General features: G+C 50.2%; 1 protein-coding gene across 6 annotated transcripts; it reads left to right on the top strand.

Moving 5' to 3' along the window:
* Positions 1 to 4,760: 4,760 nt before the first annotated feature.
* On the top strand, positions 4,761 to 21,783 carry LOC113423407 (cytosolic purine 5'-nucleotidase-like). Of its 6 annotated transcripts, none has more exons than XM_087969865.1 (19): positions 4,761 to 4,933; positions 9,057 to 9,130; positions 10,051 to 10,168; positions 10,286 to 10,381; positions 11,476 to 11,567; positions 11,893 to 11,950; positions 12,177 to 12,270; positions 13,487 to 13,540; positions 13,706 to 13,789; positions 14,059 to 14,100; positions 14,821 to 14,928; positions 16,510 to 16,677; positions 16,881 to 16,947; positions 18,483 to 18,653; positions 19,438 to 19,489; positions 19,594 to 19,654; positions 20,355 to 20,531; positions 20,708 to 20,785; positions 21,274 to 21,783. In XM_087969865.1, exons 1-19 carry the CDS (start codon positions 4,851 to 4,853, stop codon positions 21,280 to 21,282), a joined length of 1,686 nt encoding a protein of 561 aa, XP_087825991.1. In that variant the 5' UTR covers positions 4,761 to 4,850; the 3' UTR covers positions 21,283 to 21,783. The 6 variants fall into 6 exon arrangements, with proteins under 6 accessions (XP_087825991.1, XP_026540580.1, XP_087825993.1 ...); XM_087969866.1 differs by lacking the exon at positions 4,761 to 4,933 and adding an exon at positions 7,383 to 7,576; XM_026684795.2 differs by lacking the exon at positions 16,510 to 16,677.
* Positions 21,784 to 22,083: the final 300 nt, after the last annotated feature.

Below are 22,083 nucleotides of genomic sequence, written 5' to 3' on the forward strand. Positions count from 1 at the left end.
TGATCTGGTTTGGGGGGATGCTTCTGCCTTTGTATAGTTCTGTGTAAATCAGGGGTCCCCAACACCCACCCACCCCCGGGCTGCAGCCCACTCAAAACTGGGCTGCGCAAACATCGGGCATGTGCTGCTACTCACACAGATGGAGCTTTGCAGGCACAAATGCCTGTCACTTGTGCAAATGGAGCAGCACACGCCTGCTGCTCACATACAACCGTCTCCTCTCCTAGCCACCCCCACCGGTCCACAAAGCTGGAAAGGTTGGGGACCACTGGTGTAAAATGTTACACAATGTATGAATTCCAGATTTGCTCCTTAGCAAATGCTTGAGCCGGTCACATCCTCAAAGCCCAACTCGCCATTACAGGGTCGGTGAACAGAAAAAAATTGGGTAAAACTTAGAGGAGGAAAGGGAGTTGGAGATGTTTGCCACCTAGAAGGTGGGATTTAAAAAAATAAAAATCTAGCCCAGCAGAAGTCAAAATTAGGGGTGAAATACAATGAGACCTTAATGGGAGAACATGGTTTTTCATTTGTCCTTGGAATTCAGGGGCTGTTCATTCTAACAGAGTACATGATGTGGCTTCAGCTTCTCACTGAAGTTTGACACTCTTGTCCTTCATCCTTCCCAGGTCAGTAAAACGAAAACCCAGATTGTTGGGTGCACTATGCTGACTCTAAAGTAGTTAGAGAAGGCTGTAAAGCACTTTGGAGTCGTACATAAGTCGAAGTTCTAATGACATACTGCGGTGCTTTGCATTTCCAGTGCTTCCGCATAAATATGACCTGTAATGCGATACGCTCTCCACACGCAAGCTCTTAAGAGACTCCATAAGGGGAACCCCATTAAACAAGTAAAAATCATCATGCTTGTTCATTTGCTCATTGGGGAAAAGGATCCAAGGGTATAATTTGCAGGTGGCAAAAGTACGTCAACCTTTGCTCTCAGTAACTGGTGTGCCCCCCCAGCAATCAGTGCCATCAATCATTTCCAACAACTTAAGCCAGTCCTGCATGTTGGCTTGTAGGGATTTTAGCCCATTCCGCTCTATTCAGCTTGAACGTTGGGAGCTTCCGTGCCCGAGTTGCCCACTTCAGTTTGTTCCACAGCATTTCTGTAGGGTTTAAGGTCGGGGAGGTTCAGGTACAAAGAGTCCTTCCGTTCAGTGACCGAAGTTAATGGCACTGATTAAAAGTGACTTACGACCATTTCTCACACCCAGCCCGACTGTTGCAGCATCTCCACGGTTATGCCATCGAAAGGGGGGGGCCTGGCAACCAGCATGCATTTACGGCGGTTGCAGTGGGGTCAACTTTTATGACCCGATGAGCAAAGTCGATAGGAGAGCCTGATCCCCTTAAAAACCGTGTGGCTGATTTGACAGGTATGCCAGCCAGGCAAACCTCACAATTGTCTTGCTTAGCGACAGAAAAGTTGGGGCTGAATTACGGTCGTAAGTCCAGGTCTACCTGTAGTAGCTTTCCTACTCTGAAGTTCTGGGACAGGAACCTTTGCTGCTGCTGCTGCTTCACTTGCACCAATGGAGCTTCACATGCGTGTGTGAGTGCCCGCTGCTGGTGCAAATGGAACTGTGCACGTGCCCCTTGCCTGCTGCTTGCCTGGAACCATTTCCCCGCTCCCACTATCACCACCACCACCAGTCCACAAAGGCTGGAAAGGCCACTGGTCTATGGCTTTCGTTCAGGGCTCTCTGAAGCTGCAATACCATTTTATTGAGAAAGGCGAGATTGGAGACTGGAGGAAAATTGTCCCAAACGGTTGGCTCCAGTGCTTCTCTTTCGCCCCCCCCCCCCAAAAAAAACTGTCCAGGTTAACAATCACAAAGACCCTGGTTTTTATTTTCCTGAAGTCACAGAAACAAAATACTTTTCCAAGGTAGTGAGATAAGACATCAGGACATCATCAAAGCAATTTTATGCTTGGAATATTCTTCACAGTAGGTCATTTTAAACCCAGAATTGCTGACTATCTAAATAAGGACATTTTACTCTTCTTATCGCAATGGTGCTTAAGCCTTGACCTGTGCTCAGATCCATGGTTTGGGCAGGTCACAAAACCTGGGCACACCGATACAGAGCTGTCAGTTATTCGCAGCAATGAGAACAATGGAAGTTCACAAAAAGTTGTTTTTTTTTTAAATCTTTTCCCAAAAAGGAAGCAAAAGTTTAAATGTAAATTAAGAAATAATTGAAATATCAAAGGGATATAAATCCTGATAGATTGCAGGAAAAAAAATGAAACTCCCTTTTTCCAGAAACCCTGATGATTAAACATTTTGATATTTCTGATTGGAGGGTCAGCATAATTAGTCCGAAGTGGTAGTTGTCTAATTTAGACAAAAAAACCCTGACGTGATTTGGATGTCAGAGTCTGCCAATTGCAGTAACAGCATGGAGGGAAGGAATGCTGGAGAAAGACAAATAGTGCTGAATATTGTGTTGGCTGTGCCCGAGGCAAAGCTGTGGGGTGTGTGTGTGTGTGTGTGTGTGTATTGGGGGTTGACGAAGACAAGAGGGGAAGGGACATAACTATGCTGTAAATCTGAAAAGCAAATATTGCAGACGGAATAAATCATTCTGACCTTCTGTTTTTTTGGAAATCCTTAGCAGGGACAAACTATTGAACAGCTTTTCTCTGTTTCTGCAAAAGATACCATAAGTCCTGATAGATTGCAGAAAAAAACCCCCCAGGATTTCAACATCGTCTCCATCATCTTGGGTTAGGAAAGAAGTTTCCAGTTTGCCAGCAGTTCAGGATGACCCTCTGCTGCGACTCCTGAATTGGCTGTTAAGGTGCGCCCAGCTTTGGCAAGTGAGAAATGCTGGCGAGCCAGCAACTCTGCCAGGGGCGATGCCAAGGAATCAGGAGCGGTGGACAAACCTCTTGATGCTTAAACGTCGGATCTAAAAGGATCAATTGGTCTCGCGCCTCTGACCTGGAATGGGATGTTCTTTTCCATCTATTCCCCAAACGGGACGTTCCCTCCTCCCCTCGTGCCCAGGTTCTGCCCATCTGCTGCCCCCTCTCGTGCTTTTGGGCTAGGAATACTGATTAGCCAATAGGTTTGGAAGAGTTCACAGTGGAAAGGAAAGCAGCCCATCAAAGAACACGGTTTGGCTGCCAAGACTTACTCGGAAAGGAAGGGACCTGAACGGATCCCTGACTAGGGGGAAAATGTAGTTAACTGAAAGTTTACTTTCACTGTTTTCATGTATTTTAAATACACCATATATACATCATATAAAGGTACAGGTTCCTCTCCTTGTAGTCGTTTCCGGCTCCAGGGGGGCAGTGTTCACCTCCGTCGCAAAGCCAAAGAAGAGCCCCCGCTGTCCGAAGACGTCTCCGTGGTTATGTGGCCGGCAGGACTAAATGCCTTTGTGGTCCCTATTTTTCTACCTGCATTTTTTTACGTACGTTTGAACTGCTCAGTTGGCAGAAGCTGCTGGGACAAGGAACAGGAACTCACTCCATGACGTGGCGCTAAGGATTCAAACCCCCAGACTGCCAACCTTTCTAACAGATAACAGATAATCAGAGTTGGAAGGGACCTTTTGGTCATCTAGTCCAACCCCCCGTCCAGGTGGGAGACCCTACACCATTTCTGACAAATGGCAGTCCAATCTCTTCTTGAAAACTTCCTGACTGGCAAGCTCAGCGTCTTAGCCACTGAGCCACCGCGTCCCTTATATAGCATATAGAATATATTTAAGATAGAAGATGTTCTATATTTAAAATAGTTTTGAATATTTATACATTCTAAATATTACGATGCAAATCAATACGAATTTCTGCAAAATGCTATTCCTGTAGGGTGTGAAGGAACTTGGCTTTTGTGCAGTTGCTGGATAGAATAGAATAACAGAATTGGAAGGGACCTTGGAGGTCTTCTAGTCCAACCCCCTGCCTGGGCAGGAAGCCCTACACCACTTCAGAGTTGCTGCTTTTTGGCACCTTTGAACAGCCCCCCCGGGGCAAAACCTCTCCATCCTTCACACCCCAGCATGATCATTCTGATGCCACCTGACACCGGCAAGATAGCCAAGGAGAAAAACCGTGTGCCGAGGGATCCCTCTGCAGGTGGAAGAGAGCTTGTTCCATTGGAAGCGGTCTTTGCCAGCAGTGCAACCCTCCAACCCTTGGTTTAAAGCCAGGAAGGAGAAACTTCCAAGTAACAAACTGGTAATATAGGCAACATTTACGCCACAAGAATAGCAAAGTTTAAATTGAAGCTACAAATTGAAGTTTTTGAATGTATTTTGTCTTTATACAAATTTAAACTGCTTAAAAAAAATTTTTGTTTATGATTTCTGATAGCAGATCAAGATGATAAAGCATCTTTAAATGATTTTCTCTCATGTCCAGAATAGATGCAATAGATGCTCTTCTATTTAAATCGATTTATTTGGCGAAGTGAGATTAGACTCACAAGGAATTAATTAGGTCTCCTGTGCAGAAGCAGCTCAGGGTCCGGGCAAAGCAAGAGAATAATGGTAACCATCATGCTACCAATAAAACAGGGGAGTACTACAAGCACAGGTGGTTCTCCACTTACAACTGGTCGCTTAGTGACGGTTCCCTAACCTCCCTAAGGAGGTTGACTGCCTCCCTCGACTTCGGCCGGCAACCCCGGAGGAGCCGCCGTCGAGGCGCGGCTGGAGCGCCGCCCGGAGCTCGGCCGGGGCGTCGGGGCGGCGACTGGCGGGAAGCCTGGGCGGCCGGGCGGGCCGGGGAGGGGCGGCGGGGCTGGGCAGGGCCGGGAACCTCTCCCCGGGCCGGGGGACGCAGCGAGCAGCCGCAGCCCGGCCTTCTCCTCCTGGCCGCCGCCGAGATGGGCAGCGTCCCCCTCGAGGTCCCCGTGGCCGCCGCCGCCCCCGAGCCCCGCGGGGCCGTCAAGCGGGACTACCACCGCCGGTAAGGGCGCCGGACGCTCCGTCGGGGCGGAGGAGGGGGAGGCCGCCCTCGCTCCCTCCGTAGCCGGCGTCGAGCCGAAGCGGCTCCGCCTCAGAAGCCCGGGAGAGCCGGGGTCCCGCGGGGGTCCCTGGGCCGGAGGAGGGAGGGAGGGAGGGAGGAGGACGCGGCCTTAGACGGGGAGGGCGAGGGGCGTCGGGCGGCTTCCCATGCAGCCTCGGCCGCCTTCGCTTCCGAAGCCCGCGGCGCCAGGCCCCGGGAGGGGTGGGGGGCTGGCTGGAAAAGCGGCTGGTGGGCGCCTTTCCTCCGGCGCCCCCGCCAGCTGCGACCCCAGGCCCGACGGGGCGCCGGTTGGGCGTCCCAGGCCTCCCGAGGAAAAAGGGCCGCGCTGCGGAGAAGGCGAGGCCTCACCCGCGCCTGGAGGCAGAGACCCCCGGAGCCTCCGTGGCCGCTTATCCATTGGCCCCCCTGAACATGGACGTCACCCGGGGGCAAGCCTGAGGGGCGATGGGGCCCCACGAGGCCTTTCCTTGCTCAGCAATAAATAAGGTGGTGGGTCCCTTATGGGGGTAGGGTCCCTGGAGCTGCCTCAGAAGAGCTCAGACGATGGGGTAGGGGGCTGGACTAGAAGACCTCCAAGGACCCTCCCGCCTCTGTTGTTCTACCTTCTGTACATAAACATGGGAATAAGGTCTGTTTCTAAACTCCATTCTTATATCTTGGCTCTCTTTTTTTAATTTAATTTTTTTTTTTATTTTGTATTTACAAAAAAAACCTCTTTCATTTAAACAGTGTGTCGACTGGGTACATATATCTTTTTTTATTATTATTTGAGTTTTCACAACGAGAAAAAAATACAAATACAACATCTTTTTTGAAAGTAGCGTAATCCCGGGTTACATTTCTTCGTACAGACACAAACTCAGGTTCATGCTCATTTTTATATTCTATTCCATATCTTATTGCTATTTTACATTTTCTGCATAGCTTCTCCCCTCTTTTAATTTTCTCAATTTTATTTTAATTATCTCAATTCAAATCATTGTATTTATATTTTTTGTCTGTCCTGTTTCAATTATCTATTATTTTTTCTCATTAAACAAAATTTCTCCTGTAGTTACTGATTGGAGTATGACGCCTTTATATCTTTTCCCTAAAGTTGTAACATTCAATATAATACATAACTTCCATTCGGATTCTGCTTGGTACATTCTTAAAATACACACTGTATTCTTAAAAAAAAATTATAAATGTATATAATTAAAACAACATTCCATTCCAATTCAATTCTATCATTAATATTCATTAAAGTCTTAACATCTTTAACATTACTTTTCAATTAAATATCATACTTCTATGGGAACAATTATAAGCTTTCCATAGTTAATTCTCCCCCCTTCACTTATATTTTATAAAACATTAACTAATTAAAATGTTCCCGTTCCTTCCTAATTCAATTTTCTCATTTATTTTATTTCACTTATTTTATTCACAAACATTTCACTAAATTACACTAACTATTTTATCCCTCATTTTAATCATACGTTGTTTCCAATTTTCTAAAGTTATTTCTATTACTAATATAACATTGTATATCGGCATTGTATATCTTAGGTACCTTTACAGAATCCCTTTTTCGGTTAGATTTTCACCCATTATCTCTAAATAGGTCCTGTTTCTCTATATCTTGCTCCGGTCCTTTGTAACTTCTTTTCCTTTCCTTCTTCCCTTTCTTCTTCTCTCTCCCCTTTTTACCTCCTTGTCTCTCTACCTCTATTTCTCTCTTCTGTATTCCCCTTTTCTGTTGCTTTCCAGTATTATACTTATTTTTCGAATTATTTTTTCTTTTCTTTGGTTGTTTTTTTAAGTCTTAAATTCTCCATTCTCTTTCCCCCCTTTCCTTTTTCTTCCCCACATAAAATTGCTTGTTCATTAAAGATGGCTTCTTCTTTGTCCCAGTCTTCTTGTTTTGCAGTCGTTTCTTGTTGTTTCTCATAGTTCCAAATCTCCATTTCTAAGAATTGAAAAACGAAGCCAAAAGAACCCTTCCCTTCTTGTGCATCTTCTTTGTACTTTTTAAGTTCCATTTTCAATTCATTCAGAAGTGGTGCCATTATATAAATTTTTAAACAACCACCCGGTTGATTTTAGTCATTCAAATATAATAACCAAGAATCGCACGCACACACACACACACACCCCTTTGTGGCATTGTTTTCTTTGCAGATCAGACCTTGACCCACGGAGGGAAGGCTACTACACTCCAATAGAGGAAGCGGGTGGGGTAATAGTAGCAACCCGGGTGAGCAAAGGAAAGGCTGGCAGGCAGTTTGCAACTATTGACACATCGCACGAAGCGACGTCCTGTCCCGAAGGGATTGCAGAGCGTGATGAAATCCTTGTGACGCACAAGCTGAAGTCAAGGACCTGCCCAGGTCTCTCTGGCAGGTGAACAGACTTGGCTGGGAAGAGGTCAGGAGGATCCACCAGCAGAGGAGGAAGCGGTGGCTGTCCCAATGGCGGCCGGGAAAGGTCCTCCGAGCAGTTGGAACTTCTCCATGAGGAAATCTCTCTTCAGACAGGCCCTGGCGGTTGAACAGGATCAGCGAGCAGATGGAGTCCAAAGTGACCCCTGGCAGGCTAGAAGTAGGGGTCTCCAACCTTGGCCACTTTAAGACTTGCGGACTTCAACTCCCAGAGTTCCTCAGCCAACCTTGGCCACTTTAAGACTTGCGGACTTCAACTCCCAGAGTTCCTCAGCCAACCTTGGCCACTTTAAGACTTGCGGACTTCAACTCCCAGAGTTCCTCAGCCAACCTTGGCCACTTTAAGACTTGCGGACTTCAACTCCCAGAGTTCCTCAGCCAACCTTGGCCACTTTAAGACTTGGACTTCAACTCCCAGAGTTCCTCAGCCAACCTTGGCCACTTTAAGACTTGCGGACTTCAACTCCCAGAGTTCCTCAGCCAGCTTTGCTGGCTGAGGAACTCTGGGAGTTCCGAGTCTCAGCCAGCTTTGCTGGCTGAGAACTCTGAGTGGCCAAGGTTGGAGACCTGCGCTAGAGAATGGCTCCAGACCAGGAAATGTTCTTACAGGGCGGTAATGACGAATGATTGGCTGCCCAGGAATCCGGAGCAAGATTAGGGGTTGCTGAGGCCATGCCATGGCAAGCACCCCGTTCCTTCAAGTCAGAGTCTGCCTTCTTGCCAGGGCGGTGCAGTTGGCAGAGCTCTCTAGCTGGCGACCTGAAGCCCTGGTACAACCACACCAAGAGTGGCACAAGGGCCCTCGGAAGTAAACGCGCAGGCTTGAGAGAAAAAGCAGCCGGTGGGGTTGCGCAAGGAAAAGCATGACGCCCACTTCTGGAAGCTTCCACACCAATCTCTGGTAGCTACCAAAGAACTTCCTACTAGTGGCTTGGGTAGTTCTGAGGCTCTCTTGGGAGTCGGTTTGAGTTGTCTTCTAGGCTGTGTCAACTCATAAAATATTCCTATGGTCGTGTTAGAGTTGCCAACAGAAAGGGAGGGGGGGAAAGGCGTTGGAAAGAGCAGTGCGGCAGCTTGGAAATTGAAAGTGCATTCCATAAATGTTTTCAAAGATAATAACTAGGCGACTGAAGTGTCTGCCCTGCAAAATTCTAACTGGAGAGCATGATTGATGACTTTTGGCTATGGATGTGTCCCATTGGAGAATATGAATCTCTCTCTCTCTCTCTCACTCACTCACTCACTCACTCTCTCTCTCTCTCTCTCTCTCTCTCTCACTCACTCACTCACTCTCCTTGAAGAGGGATTTCTGGAACATGCAGGAGAATTACATTGTTCCTCTTAAAAAAAAAGGAGACCCAGAGGAAGGTTAAGGGGTTTGGGCAAATATAGATGAAATCTCGGGTCTGGCAGGAGGGAGGTTGGCATTCAACCATTTCTGAGTGTCCTCGGGGGAATATTTGTGTTGCCCATTTCATTTGAAAGGTTCTGCTGGACCTCTTTCTAGGTGGCCTTGATTTTTCCAAGCCAAGTCTTCTCAGGCCGATATAGCTGGTCCTCCTCAAGAGTTGTGAGGCTTTGGTTATAGCCAGCCCAGCCCGTGGGCGCCTCATCCCCTTCCTATCCCGTCTCCTTCCCAGGATCTTTGTGAACCGGAGTTTGGCGCTGGAGAAGATCAAATGCTTCGGTTTTGATATGGACTACACCCTTGCAGGTGAGAGGGGCCACCAATGCCACACCCTCTGGAGGGCAAGGGGTCGCGGAAGGATTGGGTGGTAAGCAGAGCTGCAGCTTTTCATGTATTTGGGGCGCTTTTCTGCCAAGAAGTTGCCCCACAGACGCTTGTGGCCAGAACGTCTTAGTCCCTTAATGAAATTGCATGCCTGTCTCCTTCTGACTCGACTCATCGGGGGCCGGTGTGTTTCTGGGGTGAGGAGAGAAGCTAACACCCCCCACCCGGTCTCTGGGAGCTAGCAGGCACATGGCAGACTTTAATTGTGGCCCTCAAACTCTGGGGAAGTTGAGGGAGTTACTCATTCACAAAATAAGTGACCGGGAGGACCTCTAACAGGCTGAAATATTGCCTGCCCCCTTCCAGCAAGGGGTCCCTCCTCCTCCCCCTCCATCCAGAATCACCTGTCTCCTCTCTCTTGGTCAGTCATGGCTGCCTTAGCCTAAAGTTGATAACGATGGCATCCTTTTAAAATTACTTTTAGTGAGAATAACAACGTATTTACCATACGTGGTACAAAAATCCGTCCAGGAAACCCGTCAGGATGGATGCAAGGTCCTAGCTAGAGGAGTGGGAAGTCAGGCTAAGGAGGCTCGGCCCATCGATGGTTAAAAGGGAGTTTTTGATTCAGGAAACTGCCGGGACTTTGGGCAGCTTTTACGTCATTCCAGCTGAGCTTTGCCAGGTGCCTTGTGGTCTTCTGTCCATTTTGCAAAGAGATGCCGATGTTTGTGCTCTTTTGAACCCCACCGTTTAATTTGTGGGATGACCAAAGCAAGCGAGCAAGCGAGCACCAAGCTCCCTTCGAGGCTGTTGGGTCTTTCGACCTTGTCCACATTTCCTCTGTGGCCAAAAGACGAGCCAGGAATGGGAAAGGGGGCTCTGCTCTTCTTCTTCTGCAGTGTACACGTCTCCAGACTACGAGGAGCTGACCTTTCGGCTGCTGCTGGAGCGCCTGGTCTCCATCGGGTACCCTCCCGAAATCCTGGCCTATAAGTACGACCCCGCCTTCCCCACCAGGTAACAAAACTCCCGGCTGTTTCTCCCTCCCGAGCCCAGGTGCTGTGGGGGACTTGGAGGCTGGGGGTGAATTGTGGGAGGGGGCCAACTCAGCGGTCTGGTCTTTCCATTCTTCAGGGGGCTGATCTTTGACGCCCGGCATGGGAACCTGCTGAAGGTGGACTCCCACGGCAACCTCCTGGCCTGCGCGCACGGCTTCCACTTCCTCAAGGGGTAGGGGTTCCCCTCCCCCCTTCATCGCTGCGGGGTTCGGCATTTTGGCCCCCTTCCTCTCCTTGGAGGAGAGCGAATGGATCTTTTTTCGGAGGGGCCCGGTTGGATTTCTGCAGGAGCTCCGGTGACCTGTTGGCCCCCTGCAGATGCTGAAGGACGCTTTGGGGTTCAGAACGGGGGCCTCCCCCCCCCCCCCCTCACAAGAGCTCCTTTTCTTCAGTCGGGTTTAGGAGCTAAGCATTCACAACCTGGTTAACCACCACGGCTTCCTTGTCAGAGGTCAAGCACGGAGAGTGTGCGGCAGTGAAAATGAAAGAATGGAAGAGCCTCCTGCCCGCCCCTCCCTCCCTCCCTCCCTCCCTTTCCCTCCCTCTCCCTCTCTTTCTCCCCGTGCTGTTTTCCCCATTAACAGAATTCTAGTGTTAGGGAAAGCCGGTGCTGGGATTCAAATCGTTTTACTACCAGTTCTGTGGGCGTGGCTTGGTGGGTGGGGCTTGGGTTTGTGGGCGTGGCTTGGTGGGCATGGCAGGGAAAGGATATACTGCAAAATCCCATTCCCACCCCACCCCATTAACCTGCTTTCCAGCTCCGTTCTCCTCTGCAGGGCAACCAAAGGAGACCCAGCCGATCAGCTGGGACTCGATGGGAGGCCGAGAAGAGGCGGGATTGGCCGGTTCTCCAAACTACTCAAAATTTCCGCTACCGGTTCTGCAGGATTGGTCAGAACCGGCTGAATCGCACCTCTGGAGACAACCCCTTGCTTTGAAGGCTTCAAGATATCTTCAAAATTAAAAAAGGAAACAAACATGTCTGTATAACAATAAGCATTAAATTTCCTGGCAGAACAATTGACCAGCGGAACGCCTTAACTCCAGAAATGGTGGGCGCTCCATCCTGGGAGATTTGGAAGAAGAGTCTGGACAGTCACTTCCCTGAGATAGTATAGTTTCTCCTGCCTGAGCAGGGGGTTGGACTAGAAGACCTCCAAGGTCCCTTCAAACTCTGTTCTGTTCAGCTCCGTCTTAGGAATATGTGCCTTCACTACAACTTCGTTCCCATCTCACCGATGACTTGTTCTCTTTTTCCATTTTTAGGAGTGAAATCTGGAATTGCTACCCAAACAAATTCATCCAGCGCGACGACACGAAGCGTTTTCATATTCTGAACACTTTGTTTAATTTGACAGGTATTTGCAAAGGGAGGTCTGGGAAGAGGGAAGGAGAGCCAGGGTGCTGCCTGTCCCAAAGGAGGCCTGGCCATGTGGCGCCCATCCAGATGAGGCTGCCAAGAGGAAATAGATCCCTTTGACGATGTTTGGCAAGCGCAATCTTTGTACTCAACAAATGATTTCCCAAGCACGGCACCTTTGCGGGCAAAATTTGACCTCCTCTGGTTCACGTTGAGCCGCCCGGGCTGAGTGAATTCTCCAGGCAGCCCCAGGCCCTGAAATGGGGGCTCCCCCTTGGCCCAGAGGGGGGGGCCTTCACTCGCCCTCTGCTCCCTCCCCACAGAAACCTACCTCTTGGCCTGCCTCGTGGACTTCTTCACCAGTTTCTCCCGATACGCGAAGTAAGCCGGGTGGCTCAAGGCCTTGGGGGGGTTGGCTTGGCCTCATCCGGGTGGGGGGGGTGCTGCCCGGGGGCCTCAGGGCCTTCTGGGAACCTCGGCGTGTGCCAGGGGGCAGAGGCCGGGAACTCTGTGCCAGTTTGCAAGGTTGCTTTTGCCCCTGCTGCTCTCTCTCTCCCTGCTGGGTAGGACTGTGCCTGATCTGCCCTTGTCCTTCTCCCCCTCCCAGCTGCGAGACTGGCTACAGGCAGGGCAACCTCTTCATGTCCTTCCGCAGCATGTTCCAGGATGTCCGAGAGGCCATGGATCACGTTCACCTTTCAGTAAGCAGGAGGGAGAGGAGGAGGAGGAGGAGGAGGGAGGAGGAGGAGGAGGAGGAGGGGAGGAGGAGGAGGAGGAGGAGGAGGAGGAGGAGGTGGCTAGGCAGGGGCAGGGATGCAGCCGTGCGCTTCGGATGGATATCCCCATGCATTATTTATTTCAGGGAGTCACACTTAAGAGCCAGGTGGGTCTAGTGGGGGAGATGTTGGATCAGGAGAGGGGAAACCTGAGTTCAAGTCCTGCCGTGGGCATGATGCCGACTGGCTGTTGTGGAGCCAGTCGCTCTCACTAGGAAGGAAAAGCAGGCAACGCAAAACCCCTTTAAAGAACGAGGCCGAAAAAGGCACAGACAGTTCCCGGAGTCAAGAGAGACTCAAAGCCACTCAAAGCAAAACCAAAACTCACCACCTCGTCACCTCTTATATTTGCAGCTCCAAGGTGGCTTAAAAATAACTTCAAAATCTATATACATAAAAGCTAAATATACCACTTAGGCATCATCACAAAACCTCCAGATCCGTAAAGCCTACAAACTTGGAATTTGGCACGTAGGTTCCTCTTGGCTTCTAGGGGCTCACTAAGAAAGGATTTTAGTATTATTATTATTATTATTAACACACTCTGATGCTAAGGAGTTGTACTCCCTCTCCCCACCTGGAAAAAAGAAATCTCTTCCAAATGCAAAACACAAGCAGAGGAGTTTCAGTTTCAGTTTCAGAGCAGCACCAAGCAGCTTTAGTACAGAACAGTTGAGCTAAGCCACGCCCAGGCTCCTTAATGTCTCCTTGCACACATAGCAAATGCTATTTCAGTTTCCAAACAGCCCTCCACTCTCTCTCACACTGACAGGACGCTAGCCAGATGAATACCGATGGATGCTGGTAGGCAGAGGCAGAAATTCCCCCTCCCCTTATTTCCCTCCCCCAAAACTTGCCCGATCACATAGTTTTGTAGCGAAGCACGGGGATCGAGCCAGTCTGTTGATAAAATCATATTCACTATTGGTAACTTAAGACACTTCTTGGATACGAGGGAAGAGCTAGAACTTTGGGTCCACCTTGGTCCGCTGGGCCACTTTTGAGCTGCCATGGGCTGCCTGCCAGAACCGGTGTCAGGAGCTGCCATAGCCAAACCGCCACGCAAGAGACCCACGACTGCCGGGTGGGCCTGGGTCGTGGCCCTGGACTCACGTGGCCGCCTCCTCCTCTGTTCTCCTAGGGCTGCCTCAAGGAGAAGATGCTGCAGAACCTGGAGAAATATGTGGTGAAAGATGTGAGCGCCAGTCCGCCTGGAGGGAAAGCGGTTGCGGGAAATGCCCGTTTTCGGGCCCCTGAAATCCCACCTTGATCGGGGTCCTCTTGAGGCCACCCAGGCGGCTCCTGCAGGGGCAGCCAGGCTGTAATCTGCGTCTCCTCCTTTCCGTCTCCCTCCCTACAGCCCCGTATTCCTCTCCTGCTGAGTCGCATGAAGGACGCCGGGAAGATGTTTCTCGCCACCAACAGTGACTACAACTACACAGATGTAAGTCGGGCCTCCCAAGAGTAGCTGAGGCAGGACCCGCTTCCCTCCGTGCGGAAGGTGTGGTGGGAGGGCCAGACTGACCATTGGGCGGGCTCCGGCCTTGCGGCTGCTTGTGGACACAGATGGGTTGGTGGGAGACAGGAGGTCAGCGGCCAGTGGGAGGCGCGTGGAAGAGACCCTGGTGGCTTTGGCCTCCTTGTCTTCTGCGCCACCCGGGGGATTTTCCCTGCAGCCGAGAGTAGCCCCGGGCTTATGATCTCTCTCCCCAGGCCATCATGACCTACTTACTGGACTTCGGGGAAGGAAACACGGTAAGTTTCAGGCCCAGGTGGCCGTTAGCAGCAGCATGCAGAGCAAGGGTAACTGGGCTGGGAAGGTTGGGGCCGCCTTTCCTTTCACGCCTCCTGGGTTTGGCTCCCTGGGAAGGAGCGGCCATGGGCTTCGGGGATGTCAATTGCCAGAGAGCTTCCAGTGTAATCCGTCCAGGCCCTGGTTGTCCCAGAGGTGCCTTTTTTTTTTTTTTTTTTTCAAGAGGCCACTGGACTTTCTGGTTTTTCTTTTGAAGACATTTCGCTTCTCCTCATCCAAGAAGCCTCTTCAGCTCTGACAGGATGGTGGGGAATGGAAGGATTGACGCTCCTTGCAAACTGCTGGTCATCTGAGGGTGGTTGAGGAGGTTTATCTGCGTGTCCTCAGGGTCACCTGAGTGGTGCTCCTGGTCCCTGTAGTCTGCCATTTTTTCTGGAAATCCATTCATAATCCTTCCCTTCCCCACCATCCAGTCAGAGCCGAAGAAGCTTCCTGGATGAGAAGCGAAACGTCTTCAAAGAAAAAACAAGGAAGCCCAGTGGCCTCCTGGGACTTCCAAGGTAAGGTAGCGCTTACTACAGGCTCTGTAATGGAGGAGGAGAGGGAGGGAGGGAGGGGGAGAGACACGCATGCAGTCGTCGTGAGCTTGTTGTGACTAGTACGAAACCTTCAGGACTTTCCAGATTGCCGAGTAGCCTAACTTGTTCCCTTTCCAACCGCAGGACAAATCCCAGCGTCGACCGTGGCGCTCTTACTTCGACCTGATCGTTGTGGACACTCGCAAGCCCCTCTTTTTTGCGGAGGGAACTGTGCTGCGGCAAGTCAACACCGTACGTGCCTCCAGGGCCGAAAGCAGGGAGGGCGGCGGAGAACACGGGGGGCAGGATCTAGGATGAACTCCATGAAAACTGGGAAGGTTCATTGCCATCCTGGTCTTCCCAAGTATGGGATGAAATATTTTATTGGTCTGAGATGGATGGATGGATGGATGGATGGATAGATAGATAGATAGATGGAAAGATAGATATAGACAGATATAGATAGGAGAGAGAGGTAGATGGATGGTAGATGATAGATAGATATAGAAGGATAATAGATAGATGGATAGATAATAGATATATATGGATGGATGGATGGATGGATGGATGGATGGATGGATAGATAGATAGATAGATAGATAGATAGATAGATAGATAGATAGATAGATAGATAGATAGATAGATAGATAGATAGACAGGTAGATATAGATGGATAATAGATAGATGGATAGATGGATAATAGATATATATGGATAGATAGATAGATAGATACAGATAGATAGAGATAGATAGATAGATAGATAGATAGATAGATAGATAGATAGATAGATAGAGATATAGAGATATAGATAGATATAGATAGGACAGAGGTAGATGGATCGTAGATGATAGATATAGATAATAGATATATATGGATGGATGGATAGATAGACAGGTAGATATAGATGGATGATAGATGGATAGATGGATAATAGATATATATGGATAGGTAGATAGATAGATAGATAGATAGATAGATAGATAGATAGATAGATAGATAGATAGATAGATAGATAGAGATAGATAGATAGATAGATAGATAGATAGATAGATAGATAGATAGATGATAGATAGATAGAGATATAGATAGATATAGATAGGAGAGGTAGATGGATGGTAGATGATATAGATGGATAATAGATAGATGGATAGATGGATAATAGATATATATGGATAGATAGATAGATAGATAGATAGATAGATAGATAGATAGATAGATAGATAGATAGATAGATAGATAGATAGATAGATAGATAGATAATAGATAGATAGATAGATAGATAGATAGATAGATAGATAGATAGATAGATGATAGATAGATAGATAGATAGATAGATAGATAGATAGATAGATAGATAGATAGATAGATAGATAGATAGATAGATAGATAGATAGATAGATAGATAGATAGATAGAGATAGATAGATAGATAGATAGATAGAGAGATAGGTAGATGGATGGTAGATGATAGATATAGATAGATGGATAATAGATAGATGGATATATAGATATAGATAGATATAGATAGATAGATGGATAATATAGATAGATAGATAGATAGATAGATAGATAGATAGATAGATAGATGATAGATAGATAAGATAAGATAGATAGATATAGATAGGAGAGAGAGGTAGATGGGTGATAGATGATAGATATAGATAGATGGATAATAGATGGATAGATGGATATAGATAATAGATACAGATGGATGGATGGATGGATGGATGGATAGATAGATAGATAGATAGATAGATAGATAGATATAGATGGAAAATAGATAGATAATAGATATAGATGGATGGATAGACAGACCGACTGACTCTCCCCCAGAACCCAACTTGGCTTTGCTCCTTCAAGAAGGCCGCATGGAGGTTACCTTGGAGTAAAGCGGATCCTTGCAAGGATCGTCATTTTGCTCTTCCTTTCCTTGTCCCCCCACGACGAGAACTGCTTTCTATGGAAGGAAGAACACACAAAGAAACAGGCTCCAGATGTCAGGTGGCTGAGGGGAACATGGGAACCTCTTCAAAAGGAAACAGAGGAGCAAGGATGATCACTAGAAGGCGCTGGAGGGGAGGCGTTCTCTGCTGGGGGAGGGTCCATAGACCTCTGGGGGCTGGAGGGGGGGGGGGCTGGGCGCGGCGGTATCTGGTGGTACGTGAGTTACATTCCTTGAAGTAAAAGCCTGTCTTTGTGTGCAGGACACGGGGAAGCTGCGGATTGGGACCTACACGGGAGCACACCAGCACTGCGCGGTCTACTCTGGAGGTGAAGTTGCCTGGGCACCATCCCTCTGCGCCTGCTGCCTTTCCGATAGAAGCCGGCCCCTCTACACCCCTCGGGAAGGAGCACCTTGTGCTCCTCACGGCAGGTGGACGGGAGAATAGCTAAGGCCTCCCCTGCCCAGCAGAGTCAAATGCTGATAGCTGAGAACTATGCCAGGTTTAGAAAGTGCTGAATGCCCTTCCAGCCTTCGTGACAAAACGGACAGGTGGGCAGAAACCGGTCGGGGGTGGCACACACCCACTTTCTGGCAGCAGGAGAGACCCGGAGCCTTCCGCTCTCCGATTCTCCAACTCCGGGGAGCCATTATTCTCTGGAATTGGACAGCAGGCATCTCTTTTCCATTCCCATGGCAAGATGGGGTAACCCCCCCCCCCCCCAATTCTCCAGTCTCTGTGGGTGTGGAGGACTGGCAGCAAAGTAGATGTTCAACCCGTGGTGGTGATTGCGCATTTCGCGCGTGCGCCCAGCTTCCCAAAGACCAGCTGAGGCCTCCACCACACCCATCAGCTGAGGGGATCAAGAAGGGGAAAGGCGCAGGGGCCGGTGGGAGGGCCAATCCTGCGCTTTTCTCTTCTTCATCCCCTCAGCTGGTCGTCATACCTGTTGGACCAACCGGTAGCATTTTTTGCAACCGGTTCGATTGAACCGGGCTGAATCGGTAGCACTTCACCACTGATGTTCTCCCTCCTTCGCCTTTGATCCCCCGTGAGAGCTGGCAGCCAGAAGACCGGTTGCCGTTCCTTCTGCTGTTGGGTGGGCAGACATGGCAGCCGTGGCTTTGGGGCACGCCCCTTGCCCGAAGGTGGCCCAATAGGAGAGGCCCCTTGGGATGAATGACGGCTCCACAGGGGTCTGAGCTGGCAGAAGTGGGAAAAGCCCCTCCCCTGAAGTGGAACGAGGGGCAAAGGCCGGAGACGGCCTCCTAAGACTGGACTCTGTCCTTTCCACTCTTACTAAATACAGTCAGTCCTCAGCTTATGACCACAGTTGAGGCCAACATTTCGGTGGTGAATTTTGCCACATTTTTATGGCTTTTCTTGCCATAGTTGTTAAGTGAATCACCACTGTTGATAAGTTGCTCACCTGGTTGTTAAGTGAATCTGGCTGCTTCATTGATTTCAGAAGGTTGCAAAAGGGGATCATGTGACCCCAAGGGGACCCTGTGGTCGTCATGAGTTTGAATCATGGCCAAGCGTCTGAATTTTGATCAGGCGATCATGGGGATGCTACAAAGGTCATAAGTGTGAAAAACGGCCATAAATTACTTTGTTCAGTGCCATTGTAACTTGGGTCACTAAATGAACTGTTGTAAGTCCAGGACTCCCCCTAGATTGAAGATGGTGGCGGAGGCATTCCTGGTGCTGGCGTGAATTGCCCCCAACATGCCAGGAGTCGTGGCCCACATGAGCAGTACAATCCGCATAACCCAGGATAGAATTGTGGCTAATAGGTTAAAAAAAGCAACAATTGCCCACAATTAACATATGTGAGAGTGAAACGGGTCCCCCCGATTCCAGGCTCCTCGGACACGATATGTGACCTCCTGGGCGTGAAGGGCAAGGAGATCCTTTACATCGGGGACCACATCTTTGGGGACATCCTCAAGTCTAAGAAGAGGCAAGGATGGCGAACGTTCCTGGTGGTCCCGGAAGTGGCGAAGGAGCTGCAAGTGTGGACGGAGAAGAGTGGTGAGCTCAGGGGTGGGATTCCAAGATCCCAGCCACCGGTTCGCTGCCCAATTGCTGGGTGGGCGGGGCCATGGTGGGTGTGTCCTTCCCCAGAGTCCGGAGGCTTCCCTTGGGTTTCTGGGAGGACAAAAACGGCCTGCCCAGACCTCTGGAGCCCCTCCGGAAGCCAGAAATGAGCCCGTTTCTGGACTCCCAGAACTTCCAGCCTCCACGCGGACCCTGCACTTACCTGCATCCAAAATGGGCCAGGTGGAGACTCCGGGGAGGGGCGGGGTGGGCGGGGCCAGCAAGTCAGTTCAACTACTGGTTCAACAAAGCAGGTGCAAATGTAACCTCCGGTTCGCCTGAACCAGTCCGTAGAATCCCACCCCTGGGTGAGGTTCCATCCCCCTGTGGGGCTAGAGGCGGCCCCAGGGGTCTCCTACAACCTTGCTGAGGGCCTCTTGCTGGCACTGGTGGCTCAGTCCCTGTCCGACCGTCCATCCCTGGTGTGATCTCTCTCCCTGGCTAGAGCCTGCGCTCCTTTCAGAGGCCGTTCAGTTGCCTACCTGAGAAAGCCACGGTGCCCTCCGTCCCGGGCAGCTGCTCCTCCAGCCGGTTTTCCTGACCCTTTGGACCATCAGCTAAAGGAGAGGTCTCCAAACTTGGCCCCTTGAAGACTTGTGGACTTCAACTTCCAGAGTTCCAGCATAGCTGGCTGGAGGACTCTGGGAGTTGAAGTCCACAAGTCTTCAAGGGGCCAAGTTGGGGGACCCCTGAGCTAAAGGCCCTTTTCTCTTCACAGAACTCTTTGACGAGTTGCGGCGCCTGGATGCGCTCTTGGCTGAACTCTACCCGTGAGTAAGACCTGTTTTGACCCACTAGCCCTTTGCCTGGGTGGTCAGGGGAGGTTTGCCTGCTTTGGCTGGGCCTCCGTCACAGGCTTCCTTCTCTTTTCCAGGCACTTGGACAGTGGGAGCAGTGAGTGCCCAGACATCAGCGCCATCAAGAAGCAGATCCAGGTCTCGTCCCTCTCTTTTGCCCCCCCCTCCGGGTGTTCTTTGGGGTCTCAGCCCCGCCTGGCAGGTCCTTCCTGGAGCCCTGGCCGTCCAGAGAAAGGACGACAGAAAATCCCCAAAGAAAAGCAGGACAAAATCCCGGCCAGCCTCAAGGGGCAACTGGCTGCAGGGAGAGGGGCTGATGGGGAACTGGGCACCAGGGGAGCCGCCTCTCCCCCGCCCCGCAGTGGCTGGGCAGCACCCTGCAGACGCCCCCGTTGAGAGGAGCTACCCGTGGTGTCCGTTATAGAGAAGGGCTGAGAGTCTGGAGAGAATTTCCTCTCTACAATTGAAGAACCGGGGAGCTGGACTTTTCAGGGGGGCCGTTGGCTCATGTCAGCCACCAAGTTATAGAAATCACAGAAGAACCGAATTGGAAGAGAGACCTTCGGAGGTCTTCTAGCCACCTCTGGAGGCTTTCAAGAAGAGATTGGACGGCCATTTGTCAGAAAGGGGGTAGGGTCTCCTGCTTGGGTGGGGGTGGGTGGGACTAGATGACCTATAAGGTCCCTTCCAACTCAGATTATCTGTTAGTCCAGCCCCCTGCACAAGCAGAAACCCTCTACTATTCAGACAAATGGCTCTCCCCCTCTGGCTATCACGGTCTCCAGAAACCCAACTCCGTAGGAATCGGGCTGCCAGCGTGGCAACGTTTCTCTTGCAGAAAGTCACCCACGAGATGGACCTCTGTTACGGGAAGATGGGAAGCCTTTTCCACTGTGGCTCCCGTCAGACCCTCTTTGCCAACCAGCTGATGCGTTACGCAGACCTCTATGCGGCCTCCTTCGTGAACTTCCTCTATTATCCTTTCAGCTACGTTTTCCGGGCACCGGCGGCTCTGGTAGGCGGGCAAAACCAAGCGGGGGAAACAGGGTGCAGGGGTTGGGCGAACTGACTCCAGGCGCAGCCCAAGGAGCTCCGCACTGCTCCTTCGGGGGAAGGGGCTCCTTCGGCTGCTCCCGTTGGGGGCCTGAATGGGGACCCTCTTCACTCTCATTTCCATCCGTTCCCTCTCAGATGCCCCATGAATCAACAGTGGCGCATAAAAAAATGGAGGGCACCGAGATGGACTTTATGCGCCAGCTCAGACAGCAGGTGAGCAGACCCAAGCCAGTGTCTTTGGCTCTTTTCCTTCCCTGCCTCTTCTGTGGCTGAGTCGGCAGCTCCAGTTTTTGCCTTTCCCTCATTTCCTGAAGACGATTGGAAAAAAAGGCCCCGTGGCTCCGTGCTCCTCCCGCCCCTGCCAGGAACGGGGTGAGGAGGACCAGGTCCCAAGCTTTTGGCCACAGAGATGCCACTGACCCACTCAGGGCTCCGTCTCGGGGAGACATACTTTTGGGGCACAACAAAACGCAAATGGCATCGTGTACTGAGACCTGGCCCCAGTGGCCATCGTTAAAGGGAGCCCGTGGGTCGCTGAGTGCTTGTTGCAATGGGGCTTTAATACCCAGGTCAGCCACAGGGAGCGCTGTGTCCTCCGTCTGAAAGGAAATTTCCTACCCAGCACCGGAGGCGCCCTCTAATTTCCTAGTTCTGAGAAATGTGCGGAAAGCTGTTCTTCTTACTTTTGCTTTCATTTCTAGATGGAATGAGTTGTACTTGGGAGTCAAGATAAATTGCAGCAGTACAATCAAGATCACTTCACATGCAACACATCCTTAGCCTTTTCAGCTCCCACAATCCAGTTGATGGATGCTTCCACGATTTAATTCTCCCTTCTTCCAAAGATGTATATTTTCTTCTAAAAGGCTTAGGAAAGATTAGAGACGCCCAATGGCAAATGCAGCCCCTGCCACCACCCAGGGCCAAAGCAGCCACGTTCTCCATCTCTCCAGTTGGACCTTTCCCTTCAGTGGGGAGAAATTCCTGGTTGCATCCGGTTACCAGGGACACAGCTGGGTCTTCTGGATGGGAAGGGAAAGGGCAGAACTCAAGTTCCTTAGAGGATTGTAGCGCAGACCGCTGGAGAAAGAATTGACCGTGTCTTCTGCTTCTTCCCTCATCTGGGTTGAACCCACAACTCTACACTTCCAGGTGGTTTGGCCTATAACCCATCCCCCCTCCTGACAAAATAAATACATTTGTGTGACGTCTCCTGGAGCAAAACGATTTCATTGGGGTTAGGGTGGGAAAGAAAGAACTTGTCATATTTATATTTTATCCTGCAGCTCAGAAAACAACTTCTGAAAGAGTTCTTTTAATTTAAGACGACAACCGAGTGGAGAAGTGGCCTAGAGGTGGAGCTCTCTTGCCTCACAATCAGGAGGCTGTGTGTTCCATCCCATTTTGGCTCAGAGTGCTGCAGGAGGCTGCCCAGGCCAAAAACGGTGTGTGTGTGTGCATTTTGGTTGCCAGAGGCCCTGCAGGATGGTCCTCTGCTATTTCCAGGCCAG

This window comes from Notechis scutatus, chromosome 7, assembly GCF_049901735.1.
Source record: "Notechis scutatus isolate UNSWTSFEM ecotype Mainland chromosome 7, rNotScu1.2, whole genome shotgun sequence".
Lineage (NCBI taxonomy): Eukaryota > Metazoa > Chordata > Lepidosauria > Squamata > Elapidae > Notechis > Notechis scutatus.

Coding starts and splice junctions, on each gene's coding strand:
- LOC113423407 (XM_087969865.1), top strand. CDS start 4,851: ATGGGCAGCGTCCCCCTCGAGGTCCCCGTGGCCGCCGCCGCCCCCGAG. Junction 14,101..14,820: donor ACTTCGGGGAAGGAAACACG/GTAAGTTTCAGG, acceptor TTCCAACCGCAG/GACAAATCCCAGCGTCGACC. Junction 16,678..16,880: donor AAACAGGCTCCAGATGTCAG/GTGGCTGAGGGG, acceptor CTTTGTGTGCAG/GACACGGGGAAGCTGCGGAT.